At 38.7% G+C, this 13,158-nt stretch overlaps 1 protein-coding gene across 7 annotated transcripts in view; it reads right to left on the bottom strand.

Moving 5' to 3' along the window:
• Hecw1 (HECT, C2 and WW domain containing E3 ubiquitin protein ligase 1) overlaps positions 1 to 13,158 on the bottom strand; it is a 282,149-nt gene that overhangs the window by 75,976 nt on the left and 193,015 nt on the right. For 4 of the 7 annotated variants that reach the window (XM_028859893.2, XM_028859900.2, XM_028859887.2 and 1 more), the window contains 4 exons: positions 12,938 to 13,038; positions 10,110 to 11,456; positions 5,652 to 5,753; positions 308 to 458 (listed from right to left, as the gene is read on the bottom strand). In XM_028859893.2, coding sequence (XP_028715726.1) covers positions 308 to 458; positions 5,652 to 5,753; positions 10,110 to 11,456; positions 12,938 to 13,038 — 1,701 coding nt within the window. The remainder of the gene's footprint in view (positions 1 to 307; positions 459 to 5,651; positions 5,754 to 10,109; positions 11,457 to 12,937; positions 13,039 to 13,158) is intronic. The other 3 variants (XM_028859908.2, XM_028859926.2, XM_028859932.2) reach the window with 3 other exon arrangements.

Here is a 13,158-nt window from a genome sequence, read left to right as displayed (position 1 = left end):
ATTTTTGGAGAGTTTGTAGGAATCTTCATCTCCTTGGGGTTAAGGTCATAGTTAAAGAATTTCTTATTTTTTTGTTTGTACCAGTAAGACATTTAGAGGAATCCTATATTTAAATGTCACTCAAGCTTAACATGCTTCCTGTCACTAACTTCCAAACCTGGCCTTCCAAATACTTACCTGGAACAAATTTCTTACATAATTAATTTCATCCAGATTCCTTACAGTGAGCAGGAAAGCAGAAGAGAACTCTCTTGCCATTTTTATTTAACCAAGGCTTATAGGGTCTTGTTCCACACTGGTCACCAACCTTCTGTTAAGTTGCTCCATCTGGTGTACAGACCCGGACCTGATCATTCCATCTGGGGTAGGTGCCACTGTTGGTCGCTGCCAGGTGGTTGTACGATTTACATGGTCCACATAAAAGACCCGTCCATGGCTGTCAATTCGAGCTTCCCAGTCTAATGTTTAATAAAAGGACAAGAAATGTCAAGTACAGACTACTTGTCGACTCATATGGACACATTCCACTTCCAGGTCTTCTGAAGATAGACTTCACCAGTGGCTCATTATAAAGACCACACCCCACCTCTCTTGTCTTCTAGCACTTGCCATGACTCCTAGACACGAGCTTGGAATCAGCTTCCCAGAAAGGAGCTAATATACTCAGACTCTACTTTGCCATGATAATTGTGGTTCCTTGACTATGACGTGTGCTTAATACTGTCTAAAGAAAATTTGCTTATTGCTTTAAGAATCTTGCTGGTTATTCAAGCAACAGTTGCAGAAGATTGGACAAACCCTGCAGGAAGCATTGGTGTGATGCTAGAGAATCTGTTCTTTTCTCAGTCTAACAGGAGGAGGTGACTGGGGGCAGTCACAATGGATTGTGCATCTAAACCCCTTTCTAACTTAGTTCTGAAATGCTGGATGTGCAATTTCAGAAAGCTTCTTTCTAAACTGAGCATGCCCAAGCAACTACAATTTCTTTTAAGGGTGTAAATGGAAGAATTTGATAACTACAGTTTCAAAATATCCATGTGATCAAATGTAAACTTACAGTATATATTGAACCTACCTATGGCTAGTTAACCAAACCAAAACAGATCAATAGCACAATAACAAACATCCAAGTGGATGGGGGAAAGGGAAGGAGGAAGGGATGCAATTATTTTTTAATTAAAATGCATTTAAAAATAAGCAAAATATGAAAAGATAAAACCCTTTTAAAATTACACCTTTTTAAAAATGTTTGAGATTATAATTACATCATTTCCCTTATTCTTTTCCTTTCTCCCATTTATCCCTCCTTGCTCCTTTTCAAATTTATGACCTGTTTTTTATCATTAATTGTTGTTACATACATACATATATGTATATGTATGTATATGTTCATATATATATATTAAATATAGCTATAAAAACTTTGTTGCTAAGTAACCATCACAAACAGTAGAAGGAGTCAAGGCAGAAGCATAGATGATTAGGTGATGCACATGTAAGCTGAAGTGGGTTAAAATCCATGAATAAATGTCTTGAATCTGAGTGCTAAATGTGTTTCATCTATATCTGAACTAGGCATGTAAGAGCAATGATGCACAGTGATGGGTAAAACTTCTGTAGTCCACATATAAAAATGTGATGGAAATAACTCCAATGGTGTCGTGTTGAAAATGCTAAGGAGATACTAAACATGCTAAGACAAATAGAAAATATAATTGCAAAAAGAGGAAAACCATTTGGTCTTTTAAGTGAGAAAAGACTGTTTCAGGAGTGGATTCAATATTAACAGTTATCTTGAAAACTCATGACTTAGGCAATGATATAGTGACTCTTCAAGTTTTAAATGGAAGATAAATTTGGCATTCTTATGGCTTTATATGTGTATGGCATATCTGTTTAGAAACATAATTTTGTATGCCTAACCTAGAGAATTGTTAATGCCCAATGAAAATCCAAATGCCAGAAAAGCCAAAAGTTAATGTATATGGCAAATGGAAGGAAAAAATGTAGTTGAATTACAGAAATATATTCTAGGAGGATTTCCCTAAAGTAGTCTATTAGATATTCAGATGTCAACTATTAGAAAAATAATTTATTGATGATAATATTGTATATACTTGTAATTTTATCACTTCATAATTAATCTTGTTCCAAAAGTTTGTAATTTATGTTGTTTTTTAATCATAGAAAGCTATTGAACAATTGTTTTTCTTGAACTATCATCCAACAAAGCATAAAAATTAATTTTCAAATAAGACCGTGTTCTTTAATTCAGGTGAGAAAACCCCACTTCCACTTGTTATAAATAGGAGCTTTGTCAAGTTCTAAGGACACAGATAACACAGATCTCTACTCCAAGGGAAGCAAAGACTTCTCCATTAGCCTTGCAAATTCTCCAAGGGGGAGGGACACCGAAAAATGTAACACTGATGACACATTCTTAGCAAGTTTCAAATCTCAAAATCCCTCCTGGAAAGGATGGTCATCAAAACCCTCAGCTCTTTTATTAATACATTAAGTATCGGAAGCACATAGTGTTAATTTTTAGATTTTTACAAATATGCATTAAATAATTAGCTGCATTTGAGTATGCTTTCTGGGTTGCTTTGTAAAGAATTTATTTTCACATATCTTACAAACATCATTTTTATCACATATCTTATCCATTATTTTGAATGGATCTTCAGGCCTCAGCATTAGTAGAAGAATTAAGTACTGTGATGCCATGAATTTACATAGACCCCTGAAAACAGTATCTATCCTACACTAAGGCAAGTTACAGTAGTGTGGGTCAGGTGGAGTCATTTAAAATGGAATGAATTCTTGAATACCTAATTATGTCTTATTAAGAACTTAAACATGTATTGCCTTCACTGTTGGACTGTGTATTTAAATATTTTAATAAATGCAATACTCTACATATATTTTTTTCTTGAACTTTATAAACATATATCTAATTGCCTTCTTGCCATCACTACTTGATGATATCTCAACTTAATATGATCAAGGCAAGCTTCAGATCATTCCCATTCCACCTCTTCTACAAAAGTTTTTTTTTTTCTGTCAGTCAAGGCTAAAAATGAGTCATTCTTAATTCTTATTTTCATCTCATTTCCATACTCAATATGTCATCAAAGTTGTCTTCAAAATATATGTTTAGATATATTAACAATTCAATTGCTGCTGCCCTGATCCAAATCACCAATGTTTTTAACTTTTGCCACTACAATAATCTTATGTTGTATCTCATAGACTTCTATTCTTCGTCTTCATTTTATTCCCTGCACAACAACCAGGGAAAAAATCTGTCAAAATACAGGCCAGAAATATCACTTCCCTGTTCAAAATGCTGTGGTGTGTCCCATTCATTCAGGGTAAAAGCCACACCTCTGCAGTGGTTCCCAACCTGTGGGTTGTGACATTTGACAAACCTCTATCTCCAAAAATATTTACGTTATGATTCATAAAAGTAGCAAAATTACAGTTATGGAGTGGCAATGAGAATGTCACGGTTGGGGGCCACCACAGCATGAGGAACTGTATTAGAGGGCTGCAGCATCACGAAGGTTGAGAACTCCTGCAGCAGTCTCCAAAGCCCCAGGTGATTGCTTTGTGCTGTTTCCCTTGACCGTATTATCTGCCACTTTCTCTCTTCCTTGGCTTCAGATGCACTCACTGGCTTTATTCTTCGAGCCCACCATCAATGCCTCCACTTAGAGCTCGGCAGCTGCTATGATTGCTCCCCCTGCCTGTAAAGCTTTCCCCCAGCATTATTTTGAGTAGCTCTGCTCTCTCATCCATTATTACCCTCTTAGGGAAGCTTGCTTAGACTTCTGGATCTAAAATTGCAAATCAGTTGTCTACTACACATGAAACGACTCCTTATCTTTATCTATTTAATTTTTTTCATTGCATTTATCACCAGTTAAAAGTAGTCTCCTATGTATTATTTTATTGTTTATCATCTACTTTCCAGTTTAGCATGAGGAATCATTGTCCATTCTGTTTACCTAAAATAGCACCAATTACACAGTATTCAGCAAATAATTGATGAATAAATGACTGTCAGTAATGAAGTTATTCATGTCCTATTTGAGATTGCCTAACAAAATCCTGTTGTTAAAATTCACTAGCAAATTTTCTAATATTTTTTCATTGCTTTATGGATAAAAATTAAAACCTATTTAGATTATATTTTAATTATTGAGAGTGGTTTATATTAGGTAGTTATTTTGAGGTGATTGTATGTCAAATTATTTTTAATGCCTCTATTTATAACTAGTTATGCTATGGCATGGATTGTAGATCAGGCTATTTATACATGTGTAGATATTATTTGTGTGTGTGTGTGTGTGTGTGTGTGTGCATGTGTGTGTGTGTGTGTGTGTGTGTGTGTGTGTGTGTGAGAGAGAGAGAGAGAGAGAGAGAGAGAGAAAGAGGCTTGTTTTGGAAATGACATGTTATGTATACATTTTTCAAATAATCACATATGAAATATGATGGGATTTTACTGTTTTCTTAAGTCATATGATATCAAGCAAAAAGTTAAAAAACATAATGTTTGGTTTGGCCTCAGAGAAATAAATGTGGTGATGCTTTAAGCTAGGGTATATATTAAAGAATTTGTAAATTCCTCACTGTTAACATATGACTGAATGGGGAGAAAAGTAGTATTCATGTAAAATACAATATGTTACCAAGAACAGATGAATTCCTAAATAAACATTTCTCTTTTTAAAAACTACAACTGCCCAATGAAAGCTCATGCAAAAATGTGAATTTTGGGAATAATTTTTCATTTATAATAATTTATCCAATATTAAAGGTTATCTTTGTGTGGAAAAATCCTGAACTCAAACAGAGAAGTTCCAGAATTCATGAACACATGTTATATTAAATGAGTTTTAAAAATTCAGAGGTTCATTTCCTTCTAAATATTTTAAGTGGAGTGGTACAGGTTAAGCCTGAATGGCATGTACAGACTACCTAGTCCAAACTCAGAATTTAGCAGATGGGGACATTAAAGTTTTTATTCTCACAAATAATAAGATATAGTATTTTAGAGATTAAATTAATTTCCTAAGCTCCAATGACTAGCTGAAGAATTATTAATTTAGGACAGTTACTGGGACAAAATGTTACTGAATTCTATCCTAAAAATAATAGTTTTCCTGGAAATGTCTAACAACTACAGATATTTGGAGTTTTTAATCCTTTGATGCATGTTATTTTGGAAAGTACAGTTTCTTAAAATACTATGGGTTGAAGTTGTTATATTCTATGGAGACACTTGTGGATACTGGATTCACTGGAGAAAAATAGACTTCTATTTCCAACTGAAAATTTTAAAATGGTAAATTTATGACTGAAAGGTCACAAGCAAAGACTAGTCAGGTCTTATAAAGAAATGTTACTGATTTTCTTCTTCTCCTTCAAATCCTTAGGGACATTAACAACATTTGGTTGTCACTTTAATACCATATATTGAAACAGCTTGAAAAGCCTGGTTATAGTAAGTATATATTGGTGTTTAGTAGCAGTGCTAAGTATGGAACTTGGAAAGAGTTTTGGATGCTTGCATGTGAGTTCACACTGACCTGTTCAGACTCGGTGGGAAGAGTTAAGTCATAGATTTGAAAACTAAAGCTTACTTGGTGGAAGAGGCTCATCGATTGTTGGGTAGTGATGATGTTCAGGCCTCAAGGAAGGAAGCTGGCTTATTGGCTGGGAATTATGGAGTATAGGACATTCACCTATGAACAAGATAGTCAAGACATTCATATTCATTGCTATGGCAATGTTATAAAAAACATGACTGTAAAACAAAGATCACCATAAGAAACAATAAATAAAATGGGCAATCTAGTTTTAGTCAGTTTACTATAACCATGTCATCATGACAGAAATTATTAAGGAAAAGGAAGAGAAGGAAGAAGAGCAGGGGGAAAGAAGAGTAGAAAGAAGAGGAAGACGGAGAGGAAAAAAGAGGAGAAAAAGGAAAATCCAAATACATTTTGACTTTCAATCTATGCCACATAGACCAATCCATGGGCTCAGAGTCTGTTTCTGCAATCACTTCAATTGTCATGTTAGAAGGTGACACCAGAAAAGAACCCAAGGGAAAACTTAAAGAGCCTTATTTTAGTCCAGTAAAGGAGACAGGCTTGTTTAAAGGGAGTGAAATATGTATAAGGTCTCACAAAAGTTTTGTTGAATTATGGGAAACACACCTTATCATATGGATATGAGGGTCTTATAATTAAAACAACAGAAGACTATTCAAAGACTGTTTTTTTTTCAGACTTAGAGGGAGACTGAAACTCTAAGACAGTGATTTTCCAAGATGGATTGAGGAACTGGTAGTCGAAGAATGTAAATTCCTACAAATGGAAAATAGAAGATGAGATGGGGAGTGAAACATGTCATAGGAAGTTATGGTTATTCCAGATTATGTGGAGGAGGAGTTAGAAAAGCCAAAGTGCTCTAGAAAGAGGAATGGACAATAGACAAAGGCAGTAGATAAAAGGCAAGAAGATGGATTCAAGAAAATTTGAAACAGAGAAGTGGGATAGACAGAAGAAAAAAGACATACAGAGAAATTATAGGAATAAACATATCTATAGATTTAATGCCTCATGTTATTATATACATTGCTTGTACTGCTGTCAGTGCAGACTTATGATTAACCAAACAAAATTCTGGAACAGTGTTTCTGTTTCAAAGTCTACTGAAGTGTGCAGATTGACAATGTAAACGGTCCTAAATGATTTAGTCTCTGGAGACACAAAGAGCCCAAAACACAGACAGCTCCCATCCAATTCTATACTGCTTTCTTCCTGCCTCATACCATGCTCATACCCTACTAACCAGAAGACAAAAAAACATCTTTTCTTTCCTTTTCCTTCCAGGACTATTGTAGATAGTATGTATTCTATTAACCTTGGGTCAAAAATGGGGAGAAAGTAAAATGTAATGGTCAAGATCTTTGAGGGATCTCAAATAGAGAACATTTCCCAGGACATTGATGCATGGAAATGAATTTTCCCACTATAGTTCTATAGATTATATGGGAAATAAATTAGTAGAAAGACATTAGGTGGGCTTAGTTCAGTAGTTTAATTTCAGGAGATAACTGACAATTAAAAATAAAGATGTACTCAGAACAAAAGTCCATTCTTCTTATATTTTTGGTTGTGAGCCTAGCCTTTAATGGCTGAGCCATCTCTCCAGCCCAAAAGGCCATTCTTAATATTAAAAATACATTTTTTTTTCTGAGCATTCTCGCCATAACTAAAATCCTTTAGTTCTTTGAAGGTACCAGTAGAAATCAAGGAAGGCACTCCTCATGTCTGCACACCACTCACTGTGGACAAGTGGCCATTTCAAACACAGCTTCTGTGTTTAAGTGGACATGGCACTCACATTTGTTTTCATAGGTGTTTAGGGTTAGAAATTTGAAAAGGAAAACAATGGTACAAGCTGTTCGTCATCAGCTGCTGTCCTTTAAATTTTGTTTCTTAAAAAAAACCCTCACTTCATTGGAATGAATTCAACCAAACATGGTAGCCACGCCTCCAAACTTGTGGAAATATAATACTGTTGCTTGGCGAAAACACACCCCACCTGCTTATGAACCCCAAGAAACTGCAGCGGTGTGACTGACTCATGGCGGTTGACTGAAACCAGCAAGTGACTCTGTTCTGTACTAGAGTTTCACACAATCGCCTTGGCTTCACATAAAGTGTTCAGAATAGTCAAGAAGAAATAATATTTCTCAACTAAAAGTAAGAGAGGGTCTTTAAATTTATTCTTATTATAACCAACACGGCCAAACTGTAGAAGAGATGGGTGTGAAAGAGACTTCCGGTAAGGAATCTTTGTCTGCAAAGACTATTGACGAGTTAGAATTTCAGTGTGTGGAAATGGTGGAATGTTACAGGCCCAAAGCTGAATTACAATTCATCTTGGGATATTGTTCACCTGCTAAGTAGCCATTCTTTACCCTCATTCTGCATTAGATCTAGTGTCTGGTTACTACTAATAGACAAAGCCTAACATCCAGATAGATGAAAAAAAAACAGCACTTTTTAGAATGAATAAACTTGACAAACCTCTAGTTTTCCACCAATCAAAGGGCTGTGTCATCACACAGCATCTATGGTCTACAGCTGAGGTTTCTCCACTGTGCTGTAACCACCTACTCGCCGTCTCCACTAATGCATTTTTGAAGTGTCATTATTTGCGGCTATCTTCATTTTGTTTCTACAGAAACTTCATGCTTTGGAACCTGGAATTTAAGGTGACCTAAAGCTGTGTTCTTAAGCCGTGGTCACTTATATTTGGTTCCAGAATAAACTAATTCTTATACTCTTTGAATTGAGAACTATGTATTTGTGTCAACATAAGCTACCAGAATACCATTTAAAGCAAAGTGACGATCATTTAATTGTATGGAAGTTTCCTTGGCTAGTATGGTAAGGGTAGAGTCAAAGGGTGCTTTTTCTTGTGCAACTTGAACAATTAACTTTCTTGCTTATCTGCCTGAAAGAACTCTCATTAGGAGAGAAGGCAGAATGCCTCATTGCTCCATGTCATTTAACTCTTCCCATTGTGCCCTGAGGTCAATGGTACAATTATACCCATTGGCACACAAGGAAGTGGAGATACAGAGCAGTTAGGTATTTTGCGAGGAAGTGGCATGATGGACTTGCCTCCAGGACCTGAACTCGTGACCATCTAACTCTGATCCTTTCACTTATCTGCAGTTTTTTTTTTTTTTGATAACTATTTTAAATTGAGTTTTAAGTAAAAATTTTATAGAAGTAAAAAAAAAAGCATAACTTAGGTAAGGAATACTAGTTTAATAAGTGTCAGTTTGGATTTATGTGGAATGAGCAATTCATTTTAAAACCAAAGGTGGCAGCCCTTGGATTAGAATTTTATTTGTAACATGAGACTTTATGTATTTGCACTATAACTGTGCTGGCAGAAATGAAGATATTCCAGAAAGACACTTATAACCCTCAATCTGACTAACAGACTTGAAACAATGGACCCAAGAAATTCGAATTTCTTTAGGAATTCCATGTTAGAAGGAAAAGGCTGAGGCCTGTTGCTGGCCTGAGAGAGAGCCTGTGTCTGGCAGATTTCAGACAGTTTTCACAACTTGTCAGACCTTCCTTCAGGGAGAACCAGGAGACAGTTATGGTGAGGGAGAAAGCTAGACAATGATGATGGGTGGGACTAACCCTTAGCATAAACCACTTAGTTATTCACGACTCTAAACTCAAACCTTCTGTCAAGACCCTAAACACGGACCTAATGTGTACCACTGAACCTTTTAGTCCTCTTTTCCAATGTGACAACCCTCTTTTTCTGCTTTTCACTATTCATGGTGTCTTTAGTTAGTGGAACCTTGATTGGTAGGGATGTCAAGACCTGGGCTCAGACCCAAGAGACTCTGGTTAATAATGCTGTTCTTCCTTTCCAGTGGTTAAAATAACCCAACAAAACAAAACAAAATCAACTCTTATAACAGGAATTGGGCTGGTAGAAAGAAGAAAAAGACATGTCATCTATCCATGTACAGAGTGCATTGCCATGCTGGCCAATGCCAGTGCTTTTGGACAAACTGGAGGAGTGGCCCCCAGAGCTATCAGAGTGTTCCAGGGGGAAGATTCCATGTTCTTCAGCAATTACTCATATCTGTCACTGATCTTCAATGTGTTTTAGGAACTCAATATATTTGCTATCTAATGCTGATGATAATGCCTATCTGCCATGATTTAATGTTTATGTCATTTGATACTAGTTTTACCCCTGGGGTTACTGTTAAGATCAGGAAGCTACCTTGTACCAACTAGCTCTGGTCCTTAGTCAAAACAAAAAGAAGCACACACACAGGTAGGTAGCCACTCACATCCTACTAGCTGTATTTCTTGGTGTGAATTTGAGACAAATTGTGCCAGAAATTCACACACATAGACAACAGCATGAATATGTGCATCCAGACTAGCCCTTTGAGACTGGTCCCTCCACCTCCACAGGGGGAGGCTCGTGTCTTAGTATCGTGGTGGCCCTATTCTCACTGATCTGGTTTGCAGTCTAACCTTCTCTCCTATTGCTGGGACCTGCCATGGGGGACTCCAGACCTTCAGCAGTTCTTGCTGCATTCCCAGCAGGGGCAGCCAGTTCATCCTGCCAAGGCCCAGCCCCATTCGTAGACTCAGGATCTAGCTCTGGGCTTTGCATTGAGTCAGGGACCGACTCGAACGCGCTGTTTTCCTCCTCCTCATCCTCTTGCGAAGAGAAGACGGTGCTCTCGGAGATCTTGGCGCTGTCCACAGAGGAAAAGCGTGTGTGGCTGGCAAACCGGTTGTTGCCGTTGTAGCAGGAGCTGCTGTAGCAGGAGCTGCTGTAGCAAGAGCTGCTGTAGCACGATGTGCTGTAGCACGAGGGACTGCAGCACGAGGCATCACAGCCCTCGCAACTGTGGTCTGCTCCTTGCTGGGGGCTGGAGTCACTCTCACTCCCAGTGCTGGGGTGTACATCACCATCCTGCCCAGCACCAATAGTTTTGGACAAACTGGAGACGTGGCCCCCAGAGCCGTCAGAGGGTGCCATGCATAGAGTAGCCCCCTCATTCTCGCCATCTTCCATGGTCTGCGGGTCAGCAGCTATTGTGTCCACCTCACTGAGCCCATCTTTTTCAGAGGACTCCTTTAGGGTTGTTTCCTCCTCCAAGCCATCCTCCTCCTCTGTGGTGCTCCCTCTCTGAGCCGAGGGCATGCTGTGCAGCAGGGTATGGATGCGGATATAGTGTGTCCTTGGGGTCTCAGGGTCTCCACAGGCAGATGCAATCACTGTCTCAAGCTCAGACACAGGCAAGGAACATGGTCTGCTTTTTTTTTTCACCGAGGCCCTCAGCTGCAGTCCAGGCTCTCTTTGCTCCAGGGCAGAAACATCCTCTTCTTCCTCCTCCTCCTCATCTGGGCCCTTCTCTTGCATCTCCTCCTCTCTGGCTCCATTTTCTGGCACTGTTTCCTCTTCTACCTGGCTACCTGGGGCTGCACTGTCTTCTGGCAACAGCGGTGGTGGCAGATCCTCTTCCAGGTGAAGTTCCTCTGCTACTTCTTCTGCACTCAGAGTGGGCTGGGTGGCACGTTGCTCCGGGTCTGGAATCTCTTCAGCCCCTTCGGGTTCTTCAGAGAAAGAACCACCATCTCCAGCCTCCATGGTACCTGCGGCTTCCTCAAGTGGCCTGGCATACTCCTGGTTTTGGTTTCCTGAGCTGTTCACGCCATTCGCTTCACTTGGCAACTCTGGATTCAAGTTCTTGGAGTTTTCTGGAACATCTCCAGGAGGTTCCCCATTGCTGCTTTCCACCACACTGTTCCCGACACTGTCCTGTATTTCTGCAGACTCAGGCTCAGCACTCAGAGAGATCTCCTCATCATCTGTTGGCAAGAAGAAAACTATGTCATTCTTTCCAGACGAGCCATGGGAGCTAGTGCTCCGTGTAGGCACATGTAAAACATGGCAAAGGATCTCTAATATAAGATACTGGAGATGAGTGGATGAGGGCTTCTCGCTCTCTATATTGCTACTAGAAAATTCTGTAATGAGTGCCCTTTATGTTAATGACACTTTCAGCAAGGCTACTATTTTAAAATTCTCTTTCAAGAGACTGCTAAGAAAAAATTTTTAATGTCCCAAACTGAGCTTTACCCAGTTTCAGAGATCAACAATGTTTGTTACAGACAGTGACATTCAGAGATGAGGATGGCAGTAGTGTTTATAATTCCTTAAAAACCCTAGACAAGTTGATTGCACTTGTTTAAAACATTTCCCATGGACCATCCTGCAAGATGATAGAATAGCTAAGTCAGGCTCTTCAGCTGCAACAGAAAAGCAAAGGGCTGGGTTGCGTTCATAGTCACCTGAAGTATTTAACAACAGGAAACTAAGTGTTCCAACCACACCACCTTTCAAGGAGAAGCAAACACTGTTTAACCTTACCTACTTGGCTGGAAATAGATCAGATTGGCATTCCACTTCAAATGCATCAGTGCAATTCCCTGTTTGAAGAAAATGATCTCTCTGCTAAAACATAAAGCTCTTTCTGCACACACTGAAGGGTCAGTCTTAGAACAGCAAAAGGTTGGGTGTGACAGGATCAAACAAGTGTCTTCTTACAGCCCAGTTGTATACTGGGGCTTGGTGATTGGGTAGCAATAAACTTCAGCCTCTAAATTCTCAGAGGCTTCATTAGCTTTAATAGCAAATCATATATTTGGTTCAAGATGACAACATTTCTCAGCATGGTTTACATTTAGTATGGGTGTGTGGAAAAGAGAAAAAGGAGGATTTTGAGTCATCATCTCATCATTATTGTTTGGAAATATGGTTTGGTATGGAAAATGAATACAAGACGGTTCTGAAAATTTCTGTTTATAATTTTCATATTCCCTGCCATACTGTTAAAAGTCACTGTATAATTGTAGGTCTTCAGCAATATGTCATTCTTCAGCTCAGAGCCAATCTATAACTAGTTACTAGGTAGAGAGGGATGCTTCACATTCATTCATTCATTCATTCATTCACTCATGTGTAGAGTGATTAAACAGCTTTTGAGCATCTCCTATGTGAGGTTCTGGCAGTAAAATAATAAGACACAGTTTGTATCACATTGTTGACCTTTATTCTACTGTGCAACCACTATCTTTGGGTGACGGGGGTTAAGAGGAACCTTTTAACCAAGGAGCTAGCAAACCTGGCTTTTAAAATAGGTCCCTGGCTTCTGGGACTCAGATGGAGATGAGAGAACTACAAAGCCTATAACACACTTGGAAATAACTATGGTTATTTGTGTTTTAGAGAAAAGAACCACACTAGAACACTAGCCTTGAACACGACATGAAGATCAGGTTGAAAGTACCTGCATGGATGGAGGATGTGATCTCAAATCGGAATTGCAGCTGTCCACTCACATGATCAGTTGGAAGCCTGCGGCCAAGTGTGTAGCTGACCACCCTATCCCTAGAAGGAAATAAGCACCATCACAGATTTTGTATTGAACTATCCTGCTAAAGACCACAGTGTGCTTTCTAAACTAGCTGGTGGGACAGGCAAGCTCAGAGAAACCACTGTAACAGGAAG

This window comes from Peromyscus leucopus, chromosome 5, assembly GCF_004664715.2.
Source record: "Peromyscus leucopus breed LL Stock chromosome 5, UCI_PerLeu_2.1, whole genome shotgun sequence".
NCBI lineage: Eukaryota > Metazoa > Chordata > Mammalia > Rodentia > Cricetidae > Peromyscus > Peromyscus leucopus.
The sequence above is the reverse complement of the archived record's forward strand: the minus strand, read 5'-3'. Positions and strand labels throughout refer to the sequence as shown.